The 24,070-nt window shown below is 45.0% G+C and overlaps 1 protein-coding gene across 2 annotated transcripts in view; it reads left to right on the top strand.

Annotated features, from left to right (window-relative positions):
* The window catches only part of LOC138663149 (zinc finger protein 436-like), a 67,170-nt gene that overhangs the window by 18,082 nt on the left and 25,018 nt on the right, over positions 1 to 24,070 (top strand). For both annotated transcript variants that reach the window (XM_069749294.1, XM_069749293.1), the window contains exons 6-8: positions 17,458 to 17,607; positions 17,734 to 17,913; positions 17,988 to 18,111. In XM_069749294.1, coding sequence (XP_069605395.1) covers positions 17,458 to 17,607; positions 17,734 to 17,913; positions 17,988 to 18,111 — 454 coding nt within the window. The remainder of the gene's footprint in view (positions 1 to 17,457; positions 17,608 to 17,733; positions 17,914 to 17,987; positions 18,112 to 24,070) is intronic.

The following is a 24,070-nucleotide window of genomic DNA, read 5'->3' as shown; positions in this document are numbered from 1 at the left end:
TGGTCACAGCGACCCAGTTAGAGACTATACCATTTATAACCACCCTCTGCTTTCTATCACTAAGCCAGTTACTAACCCATTTACACACATTTTCCCCCAGACCAAGCATTCTCATTTTGTGTACCAACCTCTTGTGCGGCACGGTATCAAACGCTTTGGAAAAATCGAGATATACCACGTCCAATGACTCACCGTGGTCCAGCCTATAGCTTACCTCTTCATAAAAACTGATTAGATTGGTTTGACAGGAGCGATTTCTCATAAACCCATTCTGATATGGAGTTAAACCGTTATTCTCATTGAGATAATCCAGAATAACATCCCTCAGAAACCCTTCAAATATTTTACCAACAATAGAGGTTAGACTTACTGGCCTATAATTTCCAGGTTCACTTTTAGAGCCCTTTTTGAATATTGGCACCACATTTGCTATGCGCCAGTCCTGCGGAACAGACCCTGTTGCTATAGAGTCCCTAAAAATAAGAAATAATGGTTTATCTATTACATTATTTAGTTCTCTTAGTACTCGTGGGTGTATGCCATCCGGACCCGGAGATTTATCTATTTTAATCTTATTTAGCCGGTTTCGCACCTCTTCTTGGGTTAGATTGGTGACCCTTAATATAGGGTTTTCATTGTTTCTTGGGATTTCACCTAGCATTTCATTTTCCACCGTGAATACCGTGGAGAAGAAGGTGTTTAATATGTTAGCTTTTTCCTCGTCATCTACAACCATTCTTTCCTCACTATTTTTTAAGGGGCCTACATTTTCAGTTTTTATTCTTTTACTATTGATATAGTTGAAGAACAGTTTGGGATTAGTTTTACTCTCCTTAGCAATGTGCTTCTCTGTTTCCTTTTTGGCAGCTTTAATTAGTTTTTTAGATAAAGTATTTTTCTCCCTATAGTTTTTTAGAGCTTCAATGGTGCCATCCTGCTTTAGTAGTGCAAATGCTTTCTTTTTACTGTTAATTGCCTGTCTTACTTCTTTGTTTAGCCACATTGGGTTTTTCCTATTTCTAGTCCTTTTATTCCCACAAGGTATAAACCGCTTACACTGCCTATTTAGGATGTTCTTAAACATTTCCCATTTATTATCTGTATTCTTATTTCTGAGGATATTGTCCCAGTCTACCAGATTAAGGGCATCTCTAAGCTGGTCAAACTTTGCCTTCCTAAAGTTCAGTGTTTTTGTGACTCCCTGACAAGTCCCCCTAGTGAAAGACAGGTGAAACTGTACAATATTGTGGTCGCTATTTCCTAGATGCCCAACCACCTGCAGATTTGTTATTCTGTCAGGTCTATTAGATAGTATTAGGTCTAAAAGTGCTGCTCCTCTGGTTGGATTCTGCACCAATTGTGAAAGATAATTTTTCTTGGTTATTAGCAGAAACCTGTTGCCTTTATGGGTTTCACAGGATTCTGTTTCCCAGTTAATATCCGGGTAGTTAAAGTCCCCCATAACCAGGACCTCATTATGGTTTGCAGCTTCATCTATCTGCTTTAGAAGTAGACTTTCCATGGTTTCTGTTATATTTGGGGGTTTGTAACAGACCCCAATGAGAATTTTGTTACCATTTTTCCCTCCATGAATTTCGACCCATATGGACTCGACATCCTCATTTCCTTCGCTAATATCCTCCCTTAAAGTGGACTTTAGACAAGACTTTACATAGAGACAAACCCCTCCTCCTCTCCGATTTTTACAATCCTTTCTAAACAGACTGTAACCCTGTAAGTTAACTGCCCAGTCATAGCTTTCATCTAACCATGTCTCGGTTATTCCCACTATGTCAAAGTTACCTGTAGATATTTCTGCTTCTAGTTCTTCCATCTTGTTTGTCAGGCTTCTGGCGTTTGCGAGCATGCAGTTTAGAGGATTTTGTTTTGTTCCAATCTCCTCGCTGTGGATTGTTTTAGAAATGTTCTTACCTCCCTTCTGAGTATGTTTTCCTGTGTCTTCTTTGTTCAAGTCTAATGTTTTTCTTCCCGTCCCCTCTTCTTCTAGTTTAACGCCCTCCTGATGAGTGTAGCGAGTCTTCTGGCGAATGTGTGTTTCCCAGGTTTGTTGAGGTGTAGTCCGTCTCTGGCGAGGAGTCCATCGTACCAGTAATTCACACCGTGGTCCAGGAATCCGAATCCTTGTTGTCTGCACCATCGTCTTAGCCAGTTGTTTGCATCAAGGATCCTGTTCCATCTCCTGGTGCCATGCCCGTCTACTGGAAGGATAGAAGAAAAAACTACCTGTGCATCCAGTTCCTTTACTTTCTTCCCCAACTCTTCAAAGTCTTTGCAGATTGTCGGTAGGTCCTTCCTTGCCGTGTCATTGGTGCCAACATGTATCAGAAGAAATGGGTGGACGTCCTTGGAGCTGAAGAGCTTTGGTATCCTATCGGTCACATCCTTGATCATCGCACCTGGAAGGCAGCATACTTCTCTTGCAGTTATGTCCGGTCTGCAGATGGCTGCTTCTGTGCCTCTCAGTAGTGAGTCTCCCACCACCACTCTTCGTTGCTCCTTGGCTGTACTTTTTGCTGTCACTTGTTGCTGTGTGCCCTTTTCTTTTTTGCTTGCTGGTATTACTTCATCCTTAGGTGTGCCATCTTCATCCTCTACAAAGATTTGATATCGGTTCTTCAGTTGTGTGGTTGGTGATTTCTCCATCGTCTTGCTTCTTTTGGTCACATGCTTCCACTCATCTGCTTTTGGAGGTTCTCTGACACTTTTTTCACCTTCTGTGACCAGTAGAGATGCTTCTGTTCTGTCTAGAAAGTCTTCATTCTCTTTGCATCGGATATTCTAGAATATGCATGTCCACGTAGTATATTGCACAGCCCACGTAGTATATTGCACAGCCCACGTAGTATATTGCCCAGCTACGTAGTATATTGCCCAGCCACGTAGTATATTGCCCAGCCACGTAGTATATTGCACAGCCACATAGTATATTGCACAGCCCACGTAGTATATTGCACAGCCCACGTAGTATATTGCACAGCCCACGTAGTATATTGCACAGCCCACGTAGTATATTGCCCAGCCACGTAGTATATTGCCCAGCCACGTAGTATATTGCCCAGCCACGTAGTATATTGCACAGCCCACGTAGTATATTGTACAGCCACGTAGTATATTGCCCAACCACGTAGTATATTGCCCAGTGACGTAGTATATTGCCCAGCCATGTAGTATATTTCCCAACCACGTAGTATATTGCCCAGCCATGTAGTATATTGCGCAGCCACGTAGTATATTTCCCAACCACGTAGTATATTGCCCAGCCACGTAGTATATTGCCCAGCCACGTAGTATATTGCCCAGCCACGTAGTATATTGCCCAGCCACGTAGTATATTGCCCAGCCACGTAGTATATTGCCCAGCCACGTAGTATATTGCCCAGCCACGTAGTATATTGCCCAGCCACGTAGTATATTGCCCAGCCACGTAGTATATTGCCCAGCGACGTAGTATATTGCACAGCCACGTAGTATATTGCACAGCCACGTAGTATATTGCCCAACCACGTAGTATATTGCCCAGTGACGTAGTATATTGCCCAGTGACGTAGTATATTGCCCAGTGACGTAGTATATTGCCCAGTGACGTAGTATATTGCCCAGTGACGTAGTATATTGCCCAGTGACGTAGTATATTGCCCAGTGACATAGTATACAGCACAGAGCCACGCAGTATATTGCACAGCGAAATAGTGTACAGCACAGAGCCACGTAGTATATTGCCCAGCTACTTAGTATATTGCCCAGCCAGGTTTGTCACAGGTTAAAAAATAAACATATACTCACCTTTCCGAGGAAGCCCTTGTAGTCCACGGCAGCTTCCGGTCCCAGGGTTGGTATGAGCACAGGACCTCTGATGACGTCGCAGTCACATGATCGTGACGTCATGGCAGGTCTTTCTAGCGCAGGCGCGCAGGGCCTGTGATGACGTCGCGGTAACATGACCGTGACGTCATGGCAGGTCCTTGTCGCACAGGGCCTGTGATGACGTCACAGTCACATGACCGTGACGTCATGGCAGGTCCTTCTGCTATACCATCTTTGCCACTGGAAACTGCAGTGGAAGATGGAGGCCGGCGCGAGCGACTACGGAGGGTGAGTATAGCAGGTTTATTTTTTTTAAATTATTTTTAACATTACATTTTTTACTATTGATACCGCATAGGCAGCGTCAATAGTAAAAAGTTGGGGACACACAGGGTTAATAGCGGCGGTAACTGAGTGCGTTACCCGCGGCATAATGCGGTCCGTTACCGCCGGCATTAACCCTGTGTTAGCGGTGACCGGAGGGGAGTATGCGGGCGACAGGCACTGACTGCGGGGAGTAAGGAGCGGCCATTTTCTTCCGGACTGTGCCCGTAGCTGATTGGTCGCGGCAGCCATGACAGGCAGCTGGCAAGACCAATCAGCGAATGAATAACCGTGACAGAAGGACAGACAGACGGAAGTGACCCTTAGACAATTATATAGTAGATAAAATAGCACCCCTCGTTGTCCCCACTCCACAGATGTAGTCTAATACTAAGTCGTTTTGAATTTGGAAACAATCCCCCTCATTCTGGGCCACAAACGCATGCCGTACTTGTGCATATTGGAACCCCCCAGATGCCTTAAGACCATATTCCGACTGTAGCTGGGAAAAGTATTTCAACTCCCGTCGCTCTAAAATCTGACAGGCATCCCGGATCCCCCTGGCTTGCCATTCTGGTATTTGTTCCATCGCCAAAAACCACAGCGGAGAAAACCTGGTCAGACAAGTAACCCCGCAAATTTGTTTAACTCTCCCCCATACTTTGTATATCAGAAATAGTGTTGGGTATTTCTTCCCCAGTATCCCTAGGGATCCATCTTCCAGACACTGTACCACCGGACTTCTCTTCACCACCCTTTCTATCAAAAGCTGTGCTACATTAGTAGACGACACCGGTATCAGCGGCAAGTCTGAAGACAAGATGACTCACAGGAGATAGTGGTAGGATGGGCGCACGTCAGCCGGAGGCGTCCCTGGTTACACTGAGAAAAGATGGCCGACGCCGTCAAGCAGCGTGTGACGTCACAGGCCTACGGAGCCTTACTGGGACAAAAGGTTAGTCTTTTGTCCCAGTAAGGCTCCGTAGGCCTGTGATGTCACACGCTGCTTACCACTATCTCCTGTGAGCCATCTTGTCTTCATACTTGCCGCTGATACCGGTGAAGGGCGGCACATCATTTCCAGCACTCACAACGGACAGCTCTACATAAATCCAGGTCGGCACACATCTGATGCTGTAAGGAATTCACCTGTAGCAGTTACTAGCACGCAGATACGATATATCTACTTACTGTGGCCACCACACTTATCTATTATTATAGTGTATGCGCACGCTCAGTAGGCAGCTTATTATTTACTGTTGTGTGAGAGCACACGATTTTTATTCAGGTGTACAGAGTATACCGCATTAAGCGGGTGAGGGATTTATTTATTTGTTTGTTTGTTTACGCATTGGGTAGCCCACAGTTGTACTCAAGGCACTTGTAGCGCGGTATTTTACATTAAATCAGTTTATCTTCACTTTGGCAGAGCAGGCAAAGGCCTGCCTAAATACCTGCAGCACTTGGGCCCCTTTACAGTGTAGCGCCAGTGTGTCCTATTACTGTTTTTGCATCTTAATGAGACTAATTCGGCCTACAACAGATAAATGCAACTTAAGGTACCGTCACACTCAACGATATCGCCAGCGATCCGTGACGTTGCAGCGTCCTGGCTAGCGATATCGCTGTGTTTGACAGGCAGCAGCGATCAGGATCCTGCTGTACCATCGTTGGTCGGAGCAGAAAGTCCAGAACTTTATTTTGTCGCTGGACCTCCTGCAGACACCGCTGAATCGGCGTGTGTGACGCCGATTCAGCGATGTCTTCACTGGTAACCAGGGTAAACATCGGGTTACTAAGCGCAGGGCCGCGCTTAGTGACCCGATGTTTACCCCGGTTACCAGCGTAAACGTAAAAAAAAAACAAACACTGCATACTTACATTCCGGTGTCTGTCACCGGCGCTCTGCTTCTCTGCACTGTGAGCGCCGGCCAGCCGGAAAGCAGAGCACAGCGGTGACGTCACCGCTGTGCTTTCCGGCTGGTGCTCACAGTCAGTGCAGAGAAGCACAGCGCCGGGGGACAGACACCGGAATGTAAGTATGTAGTGTTTGGTTTTTTTTACGTTTACACTGGTAACCAGGGTAAACATCGGGTCACTAAGCGCGGCCCTGCGCTTAGTAACCCGATGTTTACCCTGGTTACCAGGGGACCAGCATCGTTGGTCGCTGGAGAGCTGTCTGTGTGACATCTCTCCAGCGACCACACAGCGACGCTGCAGCAATCGGGATCGTTGTCTGGATCGCTGCAGCGTCGCTAAATGTGACGGTACCTTTAGACCAAGCTCCTACCTTTGCCTTAAGAGTTCCCAGCACCGGTGTAAGATTCATATGTAAGTAATTCGTGATCGGCAAAGAGATTAGTATCCCCAAATATTTGAGTTGATCTGCTACTTTAAGTCTACCCGCCCTCCATAGAATCTCCCAACTCACCCTCTGCATCATCCACCATAAACAGAGTTAACTTATTCCAATTTATTTTAAGCCCCGACAAAGCACCAAATCCCTCGATGAGCTGAATTGCATTACTCAATGAATCATGTGGATCCGCATAAAGCGCAATCTTTTCCTCTATCAATCCATATTTAAACCCAGAGACCTCAGCGGACTGTCGGATCTTGGCAGCCAGCGGCTCCACGGCTAAAGCAAACAAAAGAGGGGAGAGCGGGCACCCCTGTCCCGTCCCTCTATGTCAGGGGTGTCAAACTGCATTCCTCGATGGCCGCAAACCATGCGTGTTTTCAAGATTTCCTTAGCTTTGCACAAGGTGCTGGAATCATGATGTGTGTAGGTGATTAAATTATCACCTGTGCAGTACAAGGAAATCCTGAAAACATGACCTGTTTGCAGCCCTCGAGGAATGCAGTTTGACACCCCTGCTCTATGTAGCCTTATCGTGTGAGAAAGCTCTCCATTCACTCTCACCCTAGCTGATGGTTGCGCGTACAATAGCTGAACCCAGGACAAAAATTGTGGGCCGAAGCCAAAGAATTGCAATACCTGACACAAGTATCCCCATTTCACACTGTCAAATGCCTTATGGGCATCTAAAGAAGCAATAACTCTATGCCCACCATTATCAGCCCCCAATTGTAAATTCAAAAAAAGCCTTCTAAGATTGACTGCCGTGGACCTGCCCGGCATAAAGCCAGATTGATCTGGATGAATCAATCCAGAAATAACACCTGATAATCGGGCCGCCAACACCCCAGCCAGAAGTTTAACATCCTTTGTGAGCAAAGAAATCGGGCGATATGATTCAGGCAGTCGTAAATCTTTATTTTCCTTCGGGATTACAACTATTATGGCCTCCCTCATAGAGGCTGGGAAAATCTCCCCATTCCTAGCCTCCTCCAAAACTACTCGTAATCTGGGTAACAACACCTCCTCCATTTCCTTATAAATTTCAGCTGGCAATCCATCTGCTCCTGGGGCCTTACCTCTTGCCATGGATCTTAATAATATTAATAATAATCTTTATTTTTATATAGCGCTAACATATTCCGCAGCGCTTTACAGTTCTCCACACACATTATCATCACTGTCCCCAATGGGGCTCACAATCTAGAATCCCTATCAGTATAGCTGTGTGCACATGATGCAGATTTGGTGCAGAATTTTCTGCATAAAATCTGCACTAAATCTGCATCTCCTGGCAGAATCAGCAGGTGCGTTTTTTTATGCGTTTTTTGGTGCATTTTTGATGCCTTTTTTGTGCACAACTCTGCACAAAAAATGCATCGAAAACGCACAAAATGGATTTCTATTATGGAGGGGTGCAGAAACGCTGCAGAACTGCACAAAAGAAGTGACATGCACTTCTTTGAAATCTGCAGCGTTTCTGCGCAGATTTTTATGCACCATGTGCACAGCTTTTTTTTTCACATTGATTTACATTGTACACAGTGCAGTTCTGCAGCGTTTCTGCTGCAGAAAAATCTGCTGCAGTTCTGCACTAAATCTGCATCGTGTGCACATACCCTATGTCTTTGGAATGTGGGAGGAAACCGGAGGAAACCCACGCAAACACGGAGAGAACATACAAACTCTTTGCAGATGTTGTCCTGGATGTGATTAGAACCCAGGACTCAGCGCTGCAAGGCTGCAGTGCTAACCACTGTGCCACCGTGTTGCCCTTAACCCCTTTACCCGCAAGGGTGGTTTGCACGTTAATGACCGGGCCAATTTTTACAATTCTGACCACTGTCCCTTTATGAGGTTATAACTCTGGAACGCTTCAACGGATCCCAGTGAATCTGACATTGTTTTCTCGTGACATATTGTACTTCATGACAATGGTAAAAATTCTTTGATAGTACCTGCGTTTATTTGTGAAAAAAATGGAAATTTGGCGAAAATTATGAAAATTTCGCAATTTTCCAACTTTGAATTTTTATGCAATTAAATCACAGAGATATGTCACACAAAATACTTAATAAGTAACATTTCCCACATGTCTACTTTACATCAGCACAATTTTGGAACCAAACTTTTTTTTGTTAGGGAGTTATAAGGGTGAAAAGTTGACCAGCAATTTCTCATTTTTACAACACCATTTTTTTTTTTAGGGACCACATCTCATTTGAAGTCATTTTGAGGGGTCTATATGATAGAAAATACCCAAGTGTGACACCATTCTAAAAACTGCACCCCTCAAGGTGCTCAAAACCACATTCAAGAAGTTTATTAACCCTTCTGGTGCTTCACAGGAATTTTTTGAATGTTTAAATAAAATTGAACATTTAACTTTTTTCACAAAAAATTTAATTCAGCTCCAATTTGTTTTATTTTACCAAGGGTAACAGGAGAAAATGGACCCCAAACGTTGATGTACAATTTGTCCTGAGTACACCGATACCCCATATGTGGGGGTAAACCACTGTTTGGGCGCATGGCACAGCTGGGAAGCGAAGGAGCGCCATTTGACTTTTCAATGCAAAATTGACTGGAATTGAGATGGGACGCCATGTTTCGTTTGAAGAGCCCCTGATGTGCCTAAACATTGAAACCCCCCACAAGTGACACCATTTTGGAAAGTAGACCCCCTAAGGAACTTATCTAGAGGTGTGGTGAGGTCTTTGACCCACTAAGTGCGTCACAGAAGTTTATAATGTAGAACCGTAAAAATAAAAAATCATATTTTTTCACAAAAATTATCTTTTCGCCCCCAATTTTTTATTTTTCCAAGGGTAAGAGAAGAAATTGAACGCCAAAAGTTGTTGTACAATTTGTCCTGAGTACGCTGATACCCCATATGTGGGGGTAAACCACTGTTTGGGCGGATGGGAGAGCTCTGAAGGGAAGTAGCGCCGTTTGACTTTTCAGTGCAAAATTGACAGGAATTGAGATGGGACGCCATGTTGCGTTTGGAGAGCCACTGATGTGCCTAAACATTAAAACCCCCCACAAGTGACACCATTTTGGAAAGTAGACCCCCTAAGGAACTTATCTAGAGGTGTGGTGAGCACTTTGACCCACCCAGTGCTTCACATAAGTTTATAATGCAGAACCGTAAAAATAAAAAATCATATTTTTTCACAAAAATTATCTTTTCGCCCACAATTTTTTATTTTTCCAAGGGTAATAGAAGAAATTGGACCCCAAAAGTTGTTGTACAATTTGTCCTGAGTACGCTGATACCCCATATGTGGGGGTAAACCACTGTTTGGGCGGATGGGAGAGCTCGGAAAGGAAGGAGCGCCGTTTGACTTTTCAATGCAAAATTGACAGGAATTGAGATGAGACGCCATGTTGCGTTTGCAGAGCCCCTAATGTACCTAAATAGTAGAAACCCCTCACAAGTGACACCATTTTGGAAACTAGACCCCCTAAGGAACTTATCTAGATGTGTGGTGAGCGCTTTGACCCACCAAGGGCTTCACAGAAGTTTATAATGGAGAGCCGTAAAAATAAAACAAAAATTTTTTCCCACAAAAATTATTTTTTAGCCCCCAGTTTTGTATTTTCCCGAGGGTAACAGGAGAAATTGGACCCCAAAAGTTGTTGTCCAATTTGTCCTGAGTACGCTGATACCCCATATGTTGGGGGGAACCACCGTTTGGGCGCATGGGAGGGCTCGGAAGGGAAGGAGTGCCATTTGGAATGCAGACTTAGATGGAATGGTCTGCAGGCGTCACATTGCGTTTGCAGAACCCCTAATGTACCTAAACAGTAGAAACGCCCCACAAGTGACCCCATATTGGAAACTAGACCCCCCAGGGAACTTATCTAGATGTGTTGTGAGAACTTTGAACCCCCAAGTGTTTCACTACAGTTTATAACGCAGAGCCGTAAAAATAAAAAATCTTTTTTTTCCCTCAAAAATGATTTTTTAGCCCCCAGTTTTGTATTTTCCCAAGGGTAACAGGAGAAATTGGACCCCAACAGTTGTTGTCCTATTTGTCCTGAGTACGCTGATACCTCATATGTTGGGGTAAACCCCTGTTTGGGCACACGGGAGAGCTCGGAAGGGAAGAAGCACTGTTTTACTTTTTCAACGCAGAATTGGCTGGAATTGAGATCGGACGCCATGTCGCTTTTGGAGAGCCCCTGATGTGCTTAAACAGTGGAAACCCCCAATTATAACTGAAACCCTAATCCAAACACTCCCCTAACCCTAATTCCAACGGTAACCCTAACCACACCTCTAACCCTGACACACCCCTAACCCTAATCCCAACCCTATTCCCAACTGTAAATGTAATCTAAACCCTAACTGTAACTTTAGCCCCAACCCAAACTGTAGCCCTAACCCTAGCCCTAATGGGAAAATGGAAATAAATACATTTTTTTAATTTTTCCCTAACTAAGGGGGTGATGAAGGGGGGGGCTTGATTTACTTTTATAGTGGGTTTTTTAGCGGATTTTTATGATTGGCAGCCGTCACACACTGAAAGACGCTTTTTATTGCAAAAAATATTTTTTGCGTTACCACATTTTGAGAGCTATAATTTTTCCATATTTTGGTCCACAGAGTCATGTGAGGTCTTGTTTTTTGCGGGACGAGTTGACGTTTTTATTGGTAACATTTTCGGGCACGTGACATTTTTTGATCGCTTTTTATTCCAATTTTTGTGAGACAGAATGACCAAAAACCAGCTATTCATGAATTTCTTTTGGGGGAGGCGTTTATACCGTACCGCGTTTGGTAAAATTGATAAAGCAGTTTTATTCGTCGGGTCAGTACGATTACAGCGACACCTCATTTATATCATTTTTTTATGTTTTGGCGCTTTTATACGATAAAAACTATTTTATAGAAAAAATAATTATTTTGGCATCGCTTTATTCTCAGGACTATAACTTTTTTATTTTTTTGCTGATGATGCTGTATGGCGGCTCGTTTTTTGCGGGACAAGATGACGCTTTCAGCGGTACCATGGTTATTTATATCTGTCCTTTTGATCGCGTGTTATTCCACTTTTTGTTCGGCGGTATGATAATAAAGCGTCGTTTTTTGCCTCGTTTTTTTTTTTTTTTTCCTTACGGTGTTTACTGAAGGGATTAACTAGTGGGCCAGTTTTATAGGTCGGGCTATTACGGACGCGGCGATACTAAATATATGTACTTTTATTGTTTTTTTTATTTATTTAGATAAAGAAATGTATTTATGGGAATAATATATTTTTTTTTTTTTTTCATTATTTAGGAATATTTTTTTTTATTTTTTTTTTACACATTTGAAAGTCAGTCTCCCGCCGCTTGTAGTGTCTTGGCATTGATGTCGATCCATTGTGTAGCGTCCTCTGGTGTCGTGAAGAAATGAGCTTTATTAAAGGCAACCACTCTCAACCTCGCAGGAAAAAACATGGAGTATTGCACCCCCAGTTCTCCCAGTCGCCTCTTGATGCCAGTAAATTGCATTCTCTGTTTCTGGACCACAGCAGAGTAATCCGGGTAGATGGCAATCCTCTGTCCGTCAACAGTGAGATCCTCCATTTCTCTGGCCTTCCTGAGAATAATATCTCTGTCTCTGTAGTTTAATATCTTAGCCAGCATGGGACGAGGGTTGGCTCCAGGGCAAGGGGGCTGCGGCGGAACTCTGTGCGCTCTTTCCACAGCAAAGACCCTTGTCAGAATCTCGGTTCCAACCTTCTCCTTCAACCAGTTTTCAATAAACTCAGTAGGATTTCTCCCCTCTGTTTTTTCTGGCAGACCCACTATCCTGATGTTATTTCTTCTGGATCTGTTTTCTAGATCCTAATTTTTTGCCGCCAATTCCGATATCTGTTGGGCAAACTTTCTCTCTGCTTTTTGTGGTTGAACCACATGATCCTCCGCAGTACTCAACCTCTCCTCCACCTCCCCATGCGCTTATCCATTTTCTGTATGGCAGCCTTTATCTGTATAATTTCCCCTTTCACCTCCATCTGAAGGGTTAAATCATTCAGGAACTGGTTACAAGAGGATAAAAGGATAAAGACGTCCTTTATAGTTGACTCCCCTCTCAATTCCACTTCCTTCTCAGCCTCTTCTGCTGGAGCCATGCTACTTTCTTCTTCCCCCTTCTGTGACCCCCTCGCTCCATCATCAGTTTTCTACTCCTCCTCTCCTTCAGATCTCTCCTCCATAGCCTCTTGTGCCTCTTCCCCACCAACCACCCAGGCAAACCTTTGAAGTTTTGCTGCAGCTTCCATGCGCTTCTGACAGGCAGCATTCTCCTCAGCTTATGCTCTAGCCTTAGCGCCATCTTGGGGCTCTCCAGTCTCTCCTGCCCCCGCATCTTTCTGCCTCCTCCGCGTCATTGGGAGCCTCTCCGGGTGTCTCCACAGCTCTCCTTCACGCTCGGGTGATTCAGCTTCCAGATAAGGCTAGACTTATGGCAGCCAGCAATGTCTGTTCAGGATAATTATGCTTGTGGCCGCGGGAGCTCTTTCCTCAGCGTCCGCTCACATGGCCGTCCAGTGCACGCCCCCCTAGCCTTTTTCTTCTTGATGCTTATGAGTGGCTTGCCCCGTGCAGTGAACCCTCTGTATTTACTTTCATGCAGTCTTCTCTTTATGGTAGATTTGGATATTGATACGCCGACCTCCTGGAGAGTGTTGGTCACTTGGTTGGCTGTTGTGAAGGGGTTTCTCTTCACCATGGAGATTATATCATCCACCACTGTTGTCTTCCGTGGGCGCCCAGGTCTTTTTGCATTGATGAGTTCACCAGTTAGTTCTTTCTTCCTCAGGATGTACCAAACTGTAGATTTTGCTACTCCTAATATTGTAGCAATTTCTCAGATGGTTTTTTTCTGTTTTCGCAGCTTAAGGATGGCTTGTGTCAGCCATATATGTGGAGTTCGTTCGGCTCTGTGAGTGGAGGTACAGTTGTGGCCAAAAGTATTGACACCCCTGCAATTCTGTCAGATAATACTCAGTTTCTTCCTGAAAATGATTGCAATCACAAATTCTTTGGTATTATTATCTTCATTTAATTTGTCTTAAATGAAAAAACACAAAAAGAATTGTCCTAAAGCCAAATTGGATATAATTCCACACCAAACATAAAAAAGGGGGTGGACAAAAGTATTGGCATGCTTGGAAAAATCATGTGATGCTTCTCTAATTTGTGTAATTAACAGCACCTGTGGTATTCGTGACTCCACCTGTGGTATTCAGCAAATAAGAGATGTTAGCCGACACTGCAGTTCAGATCCCTTGGGGCAGGTGGTAATGCAGCGGAGTTGTTATAGCTCTCCACAGGTAGAGCTAATCCCAGGACAGATGGGATAGCATGGATGATGATGTTGGCTGTGCTGCAGGGCAAATGACGCAGCAGATAAATTGGAGGACACAGGGACTGTAGTTTCTTTGCCTTTAATTGTAGGTGCAGTCTGGAGCACAGGTGCAGGTGGTATTGGAAATCCAGGCAGCCTGGAAGCAGTTCAGAATCCCCATAGCCAGGTAGGGTTGGAAGCCTCCCTACTGCTCTGTTCTTTAGGTTCTTGTTGCCTTAAGCTCTCTTAAAGTCCCTCTCTGTCCTTTTGGTAGAACACTACCCGCATGGCAGTCAGCTTGAACCTTTTTTCTGATGTCACTCTCTCGTGGTGATTCCTGGCTCTCTAGTTTGCTCCTGTGCCTTCGGGCGTCGGATGTGGACAGGAGACCTGCAATCTTCTGTTCTCCGGATTTAGTTGCATGCAGTTCCCACACAACCACGGACTACAGTGTCTGGCCTGTTGCGCTCAGTCTTGGGGTGAGCTCAGTCGTAGCTCCTATCCCGTTTCTCCTCACTTGCTTCCTCCTCCTTCACTGTCTCACACTCACTGACTAACCCTGCATCCAGACCAGAACTTATCAGGGAAGTTCCGCTGAAACTGGGTTTAGAGCTCCCCCTTCTGGCCTGGAGTCAGGTAGATGTTGTATGCGCCAGTGTTACCTGTTAAGGGGATCCCGTCTTGCTTCCTGGCATGACGGGAGGCATTGCCACTGTGGCAACCGGACTCCTGGGGTGCCACATTCTCCTCTAGTGAAATTCAGTACTCCCGGACTGAGGAAACCTAAAACAACATATTAAAGGGAATCTGTCACCCCAAAAATCGTATATTAGCTAAGGCCACCGGCATCAGGGGCTTATCTACAGCATTCTGTAATGCTGTAGATAAGCCCCCGATGTAACCTGAAAGGTAAGACAAACAGGTTATATTATACTCATCCAGGGGAGGTCCCCCTGCGGTCCGGGTCCGATGGGCGTTGCAGTCCGGGTCCGGCGCCTCCTAGCTTCATACGATGACGTCCTCTTCTTGTCTTCCTGCCTCGGCTCCAGCGTACTTTGTCTGCCCTGTTGAGGGCAGAGCAAAGTACTGCAGTGCCAAGGCGCTGGGAAAGGTCGGAGAGGCCCGGCGCCTGCGCACTTCAGAACTTTGCTCTGCCCTCAACAGGGCAGACAAAGTACGCCTGTGCCGGAGTCGCGGCAGGAAGACAAGAAGAGGACGTCATCGTATGAAGCTAGGAGCCACTGGACAGAGACCGCGACGCCCATCGGACCTGGACCGCATTGGAACCGCCCCTGGGTGAGTATAATGCACTGCACTGGCAGGGTTGCATCTCTTTATGTGGATTGAGACTATAGGACATTAATATGGCTTCACTTATATGATTGGATTTATAGCACAGTGGGATCATTGATTATTTTTGGTCTGTGGGGATTATAGGGATCATTTTTGCAATATAATACTTATAAGAGCTTTGTCACTTTTACTGTAATAATATATATCCGCAGTACCTTTTATATATGACATCCTATTACATGTTGTACTATCACCAATATTAATAGTATATGCCTCTCATCCTTTCTAAATTATTTCCACATAGAGGCTCTTTCTGATTAGACAGCTTGTGGTGTCCCCTACCGCATTTTTTTGCTTTTTATTTTCTCTTAATTGTTGTTTTAATATTGTCACCAATCAAAAAATTGTTTTATGGTTGTTTACATATGGGATCTCTTCTTTTGTCCACATTTATGTATATGTGGGAATGGTAGTATCAGTAATTTGAAGTTCTTTTCATTAGGACAAGCTTTGTATTGATTTGCTACCACTGGCGGTGTGTACTCTCTATTGGCTATGCTACTGGTGACTCTACGTAGCACAGGTATACCTGATTTTCTACGACCATTGATGCTCACTGTGGGCATGAATGCAAGTCAATCTCATCACATCTTCCTCTTGACATCTGGATGCTGGCTTGAAGGACAACATTTGTTAACTAAGTGGGATATGCTTCTAACAACATTCATCCAGACAGGCAAGAGAGACAGAGATCCAAGCAACCAGTGACTCTTTACAAAATCACACCCAGAAACATTCTACAGGACAGCTGCCACATCATGGCTCCATCACAAGGGACACAGATTTGACATTCTACAGGATATCAGCTTAGGGGACCATGGCCCCAGCTGACAGAATATTGATCTGCTCCATTGACCATCACTGAACCATGGATATGTTTGGCGAAGTCAGGATTTGGACCCCCCAGTCACCTGCCCTGTACCTCAATGGGGCTGTCAGCTTCCTAAGCTTGTCATTATTACCTCCTCTTTGTGTGTGCCACAAGTTAGGGTAGATAGCCTCGGAAGCTCTGAAGTTGCAGCTGCTCTTATCCCTGCGAGTAAGCAGAAGAGTAATTTTGCACCATCTTGAGTATTTTACTGGGACAGTTCTATGTGTTATTTACCTGTTTTGTGGTTCAAAAAAGTATTGCTACACTGTTCAGCCCTGACCCTGTGGTGTCTAAGCAGCGTTATGCTCATGGTAAAAGGAGAGCGGGCATTCGGTTGGATGATCCTTGGTCCATGTGGTTTTGGCTAGCGAACCAGAGTACCCATTGAACCCCCATGTCTCCACAATGCGTCTTATGCTTTTTGCATGTTTTTTTCTTTTTACAAGAATTTTTGTGTCATGATCCAGTCGGGGGTTTGTTTCTGATTATTCTCTCCCCAGGATATTCATACGTAGGTTAATCTTCTCTGCCTTGTTTTGGGATCTGTCTGGCTATTTCAGTCCGCTGTTACCTGTAAGCAGTGTCAGTTATAGTTCCTGTCTCTAGCGTGAGCAGCTGACCCCGTTATACCCTGATTTGTCCTCTGCTCCTTTACCTAGGTCCCGTTCCTGTGTTCCCCTGTGACTTCACCCATTGTAGTACTCACTCTCTGTGTTGTGACCCTTTGTTATTTGACTCTGCTTGTCCTCAGACCTGTTTTACTGTCTTGCGCCTCTGGCTTTCGTGCTCCCGATCGGCTCCGACTTCTTTGGCTTGTTTCTGATCACGTGTATTGCTATGACCTCTGGTACTTCGTTCCCTCTATGTTGGTGACCTGGCTTTATCTGACTACTCTTTCACCACGTAGTGGCTCCTGCCTGCTGCTCTGTGATTTTACTGCGAGTGTACCTATTTTCCTTCACCCGCACCCCCTGGTGAAGGTTGTGTGCTACTGCGCTGCAGCAGGCATTACAGTTGGTGCCAATTTCTAGAGCCGTACTAGAAGATGATGTCGTCCTCATCATGAAGTAGTTATTTCTCCTGTCACGTGTAATGAATATCTCCTGCAGTATTGCTAATGCCGATTCCAGTGTCGGTAAATGAGACGAGAATTAGCGTTATAGAAGATGAGTCTGAGAAACGTATTCAGCTGCCGACTCCGAGGAAGAAACTGCTTGTTGTCTGTGGCCTAAAATATATAGGTTTTATTAGTAGATGTAAAGAAGAAAACTATATACTGTAAAATAATAAATCTCCTCATATGTTTGCCCTTATTATCTCCAGTAATTGTATTATTACACAGGATTTTATGATGTTACATCGGTTCATCCTCTTCTCATTCAGGTCTCTACAATATCGGATCCTCTCAGTGGAGATCTTCTATATAAGAGAATTTTCCTGATTTACCCCTCAAGGATGGAAATGGACAGAGACAAGATGGCGGAGAGAATATTACACCTCACCCTAGAGATCCTCTTCCGTCTTACTGGACAGGTGATAGGTTCTGATAATGTCACATTACATTCTTATCTATGGGAATAACAGATGGACAGAACTGGAGAGGTGAGGACTCCGGAAATGTCTGTAGTGAGATTTATTAATGTGTCTCTCCATAACCAGGATTACACAGTAGTGAAGAAGACCTCTAGTGAGCGCTGTCAGAACTCTGTGTCTGAGGGAAGGGGAAGACTCCTGAGCCCAATCACGGGGCCTCCACCTCATCCCCTGATACATGAGGACATCAATGACCAGAAGATCCTAGAACTCACCTACAAGATGATTGAGCTGCTGACTGGAGAGGTGACACTGCTGGGACATTATACAGTAATATTATGAAGAGATCGGGGGGATGACGGTATCATTGTATGTGTCAGGTTCCTATAAGGTGTCAGGATGCCGCTGTCTATTTCTCCATGGAGGAGTGGGAGTATTTAGAAGGAGACAAAGATCTGTACAAGGACGTCATGATGGAGGTTCCCCAGCGCCTCACATCACAAGGTAATAGACAAAGTAAAATTACAGAGTACATAGAATGTGCTGTAAAGTTAGAAAATCACTTGAAGAAAAATATTATGATGGGTAATGATGCGGTTGGCGCCCTAGAACCCTGATATATTATCAGATGAATCTTCCTTCTCTCCCTTCATGCGTTGGCATAGCTTGAGCCCTGGTTTCATGGATTCACTCCACCTCATAAATTCCAATATGTTTTCGATCCTAAGAAATTCAAATTACTACACAATCTCTGCTGAAATGGGGGGTGCTATTACTTTCTCTAATCTTACATCTTTCCCTCCTCATTTAAACATGCCATCATAACCCCTTTACTTAAAAAGCCATCCCTGGACCAGAACTGCACTGCTAACTATAGACCTGTCTCTAACCTTTCCTTCATCTCTAAACTGCTGGAACGCTTGGTCCACTCCCATCACATCCTATCTCTCGGATAACTCTCTTCTCGACCCCTTACAATCTGGTTTCCACTCTTTACACTCCACTGAAACTGCCCTCACTAAAGTCTCTAATGATCTAATAACAGCTAAGTCCAAAGGTCATTGTTCCCTGCTGATTCTCCTGGATCTCTCCGCAGCATTCGACACTGTGGATCATCAGCTCCTCCTCTCTATGCTCCACTCTATAGGCCTCAAAGACACAGCCCTCTCCTGGTTCTCCTCCTACCTCTCTGACTGCTCCTTCACTGTATCTTTTGCCGGCTCCTATTCCTCTCCTCGTCCCCTTACTATCGGGGTTCCACAGGGCTCAGTCCTAGGCCCCCTCCTCTTCTCTCTATACACTGCCCCTATTGGACAAAAAATCAGCAGATTTGGGTTCCAGTACCATCTCTATGCTGACGACACCCAATTATACACTTCTTCCCCTGACATCAACCCTACCCTAATTCAAAATACCAAGGATTGTCTGTCTGCTGTCTCTAACATCATGTCCTCCCTCTATCTGAAACTAAATCTCTCCAAAGCTGAACTACTTGTGTTTCTCCCTTCTACTAACCTCACTCTACCCAACATCGATATTACCCTGGTGGGATCAACCATAACGCCCAAGCAGCATGCCCGCTGTCTTGGGGTCACATTCGACATTGAACTTTCTTTTACTCTCTATATCCGATCACTCACTCGCTCTTGTCACCTGCATCTTAAAAACATCTCCATTATCCAACCTTTTCTCACCTTTGAAACTGCTAAGACTCTTACTGTCGCTCTTATTCATTCCCGTCTGGACTACTGCAACTCTCTTCTGATCGGTCTCCCTCTTACCAAACTTTCACCTCTCCAATCCATCTTGAATGCGGCAGCCAGGGTCATATTTCTGTCCAGCCGATTCACCGATGCCTCCATCTTGTGCCAGTCATTACACTGGCTACCCATTCGCTACAGGGTTCAGTATAAACTCGTCTCTCTAACCCACAAAGCTCTCCACAGTTCTGCACCGCCTTATATCTACTCTCTCATCTCTGTCTATCGCACTACACGTGCCCTCCGTTCTACAAATGACCTAAGACTAGCATCCCCCGTAATCCGAACCTCGCACCTCCGTCTCCAAGACTTCTCTCGTGCTGCGCCAGCTCTCTGGAATGCACTTCCCCAGACGATCAGGCTGATACCTAGCCCCGACCTATTCAAGCGCGCTATAAAAACCCATCTCTTCAAACAAGCCTACCACATCAACTACCCAGTAAACTAACTTTGCCCTGTTCCCTCCTTCCAAATATTATTCTGAGTCTGCACCCTACTATTCATCTGTCTCCACACCCTCCATGCACACAATAACTGCACTTAATACTTGACTATTACACACGGGCTGATGACCGGATCATGCAGCTTTAAATGAAAATGTTATGGAAGCCCAGGTTGCTTTGATAGCAGCCTTCAGCAATCATGCACAGTGATACTGCTATTTTTAAACCAGGTATTGGTACTTTTGGTAGTGTGGACAGGTGCCAAGTCCTGCTGGAGAATGAAATTTCAATCACCAAAAACCTTTTCGGCAGAGGGAAGCATGAAATGCTCTAAAATTTCCTGGTAGATGGCTGCGCTGACTTTGGTCTTGATAAAACACAGTGGACATACACCAGCAGATGACATGGTTCCCCAAACCATCACTGATTGTGGAAACTTCACACTAGACCTCAAGCAGCTTGGATTGTGGCTTCTCTCCACTCTTCCTCCAGACTATGGGACCTTGATCTCTGCTCCCAAATTCACTGGGGCGCCCTTCTGAGCCCCAGTGTGCCTAAACATTTAGCGCCCACATGTTTGGCATTTCTGTAGTGATGAGAGCCCGCCTAATTTACAAGTGCGTGTCTCCAGAAGCATGAGTTGGGCATAATGTACTGGTCACCAGAATGGAAGTTTATAATTTTCTCCTTCGCCTCATTGGGGGACACAGACCGTGGGTGTATGCTGCTGCCACTAGGAGGCTGACACTAAGTGATACAAAGAAAGTTAGCTCCTCCCCTGTAGTATACACCCTCCTGCTGGCTCTCAGCTAACCAGTTCTTGCTTAGTGTCTGTAGGAGGGACATGGGTCTGTTTCAGACCCCAACGTTTTTATTTTATTGTTTAATTTTCTGTAAATTTTTATTTTTTAATTAACGGAGTGAAGGGGGCGACGGTTCCTTTCAAGGTTCCGATCTCCCTCGAACCATCAACAGGCGAGCACGGCGAGTATACCTCCCCGTACCCTCTCCTGCGACGTGGGAAGCCATGCCTGAGCTCACTTCAGGGGCGACGGTTCCTTTCATGGTCCCGATCTCCCCACACCAGCAGCAGGCGACCACATGGAGTGTCGCCTCCATGTATCCTCTCCTGGAGCCAGGCCTAATGCCGGACAACTGGCTCTGTCCACCCGGACTGAACTCCGTGGATGTACAGAGGCCCCTCTCTATGGCGTCCGAGCAGCCCCCACTGTCCCACCACTGTGAAAGCGGATGGCACAAGGAGGCGGACGGTTCCTCTCCACCTCCCTAACAAAGGGATGATGGATTGAGGTTTATCCCTCTATCCCTGCACCGTCCACGCTGCACAGAACAGCGCTGAAACCCACATCCGCGGCGGCTCCATGCCGGGACGCGCATCAATGGTGAGTGGATCCATCTTCAGTGGGATATTCACATGCTGACAGGCAGCCTCAGCCACTTCCCTGTGGCCCACCTCTCTGAGGTAACGGTTTGGATGGCTGCAAAAATTTAGCCCCTGGCTTCGGCCGATTTGTAGGCCGCATCCTGGAAGTCTTGCCTGGAACGACCCACTGGTGACGTCCGCCGGCTACAGAAATTTAGGCCCCGGCTTGGGCCTATTCAACATCGTGTCTGTGGCTCCGCCCCCCAAATTGGCGCTTCTCGCTCTCTGCGAGTTTTTATCAACTCTGCAACTCCCGGTGGCCATCTTGCTCCACCCGGCCAGCTCACACTGGGGTGACAGTTTTTTTGCATTAACCCCTTTACCCCCAAGGGTGGTTTGCACGTTAATGACCGGGCCAATTTTTACAATTCTGACCACTGTCCCTTTATGAGGTTATAACTCTGGAACGCTTCAATGAATCCTGGTGATTCTGACATTGTTTTCTCGTGACATATTGTACTTCATGACAATGGTAAAAATTATTTGATAGTACCTGCGTTTATTTGTGAAAAAAACGGAAATTTGGCGAAAATTATGAAAATTTCGCAATTTTCCAACTTTGAATTTTTATGCAATTAAATCACAGAGATATGTCACACAAAATACTTAATAAGTAACATTTCCCACATGTCTACTTTACATCAGCACAATTTTGGAACCAAAATTTTTTTTTGTTAGGGAGTTATAAGGGTTAAAAGTTGACCAGCAATTTCTCATTTCTACAACACCATTTTATTTTAGGGACCACATCTCATTTGAAGTCATTTTGAGGGGTCTATATGATAGAAAATACCCAAGTGTGACACCATTCTAAAAACTACACCCCTCAAGGTGCTCAAAACCATATTCAAGAAGTTTATTAACCCTTCTGGTGCTTCACAGGAATTTTTTGAATGTTTAAATAAAAATGAACATTTAACTTTTTTTCACAAAAAATTTAATTCAGCTCCAATTTGTTTTATTTTACCAAGGGTAACAGGAGAAAATGGACCCCAAACATTGTTGTACAATTTGTCCTGAGTATGCCAATACCCCACATGTGGGGGTAAACCACTGTTTGGGCGCATGGCAGAGCTCGGAAGCGAAGGAGTGCCATTTGACTTTTCAATGCAAAATTGACTGGAATTGAGATGGGACGCCATGTTTCGTTTGGAGAGCCCCTGATGTGGCTAAACATTGAAACCCCCCACAAGTGACACCATTTTGGAAAGTAGACCCCCTAAGGAACTTATCTAGAGGTGTGGTGAGCACTTTGACCCAACAAGTGCTTCACAGAAGTTTATAATGTAGAACCGTAAAAATAAAAAATCATATTTTTTCACAAAAATTATCTTTTCGCCCCCAATTTTTTATTTTCCCAAGGGTAAGAGAAGAAATTGGACCCCAAAAGTTGTTGTACAATTTGTCCTGAGTACGCGGATACCCCATATGTGGGGGTAAACCACTGTTTGGGTGGATGGGAGAGCTCGGAAGGGAAGGAGCGCCGTTTGACTTTTCAAAGCAAAATTGACAGGAATTGAGATGGGACGCCATGTTGCGTTTGAAGAGCCACTGATGTGCCTAAACATTGAAACCCCCCACAAATGACACCATTTTGGAAAGTAGACCCCCTAAGGAACTTATCTAGAGGTGTGGTGAGCACTTTGACCCACCAAGTGCTTCACAGAAGTTTATAATGCAGAGCCGTAAAAATAAAACAAAATTTTTTTCCCACAAAAATTATTTTTTTAGCCCCCAGTTTTGTATTTTCCTGAGGGTAACAGGAGAAATTGGACCCCAAAATTTGTTGCCCAATTTGTCCTGAGTGCGATGATACACCATATGTGGGGGGAACCACTGTTTGGGCACATGGGAGGGCTCAGAAGGGAAGGAGTGCCATTTGAATGCAGACTTAGATGGAATGGTCTGCAGGTGTCACATTGCGTTTGCAGAGCCCCTAATGTACCTAAACAGTAGAAACCCCCCACAAGTGACACCATTTTGGAAAGTAGACCCCCTTAGGAACTTATCTAGATGTGTGCTGAGCGCTTTGACCCACCAAGGGCTTCACAGAAGTTTATAATGGAGAGCCGTAAAAATAAAACAAAAATTTTTTCCCACAAAAATTATTTTTTAGCCCCCAGTTTTGTATTTTCCCGAGGGTAAAAGGAGAAATTCGACCCCACAATTTGTTGTCCAATTTGTCCTGAGTGCGCTGATACCCCATATGTGGGGGGGAACCACTGTTTGGGCGCATGGGAGGGCTCGGAAGGGAAGGAGCTCCATTTGGAATGAGGACTTAGATGGAATGGTCTGCTGGTGTCACATTGCATTTGCAGAGCCCCTAATGTACCTAAACAGTAGAAACCTCCCACAAGTGACACCATTTTGGAAACTAGACCCCCTAAGGAACTCATCTAGATGTGTTGTGATAGCTTTGAACCCCCAAGTGTTTCACTACAGTTTGTAACGCAGAGCCGTGAAAATTAAAAAAAAAAATCTTTCCCCCCAAAATTATTTTTTAGCCCCCAGTTTTGTATTTTCCCGAGGGTAAGAGGAGAAATTCGACCCCAAAAGTTGTTGTCCAATTTGTCCTGAGTACGCTGATACCCCGTATGTTGGGGGAAACCAACGTTTGAGCGCATGGCAGAGCTCGGAAGGGAAGGAGCGCCATTTGGAATGCAGACTTAGATGGAATGTTCTGCAGACGTCACATTGCGTTTGCAGAACCCCTAATGTACCTAAACAGTAGAAACCCCCCACAAGTGACCCCATATTGGAAACTAGACCCCCCAGGGAACTAATCTAGATGTGTTGTGAGAACTTTGAACCCCCAA

The sequence above is a fragment of the Ranitomeya imitator genome, chromosome 2 (genome assembly GCF_032444005.1).
Source record: "Ranitomeya imitator isolate aRanImi1 chromosome 2, aRanImi1.pri, whole genome shotgun sequence".
Taxonomy (NCBI): domain Eukaryota; kingdom Metazoa; phylum Chordata; class Amphibia; order Anura; family Dendrobatidae; genus Ranitomeya; species Ranitomeya imitator.
This window is presented reverse-complemented; position numbering and strand designations above follow the sequence as displayed.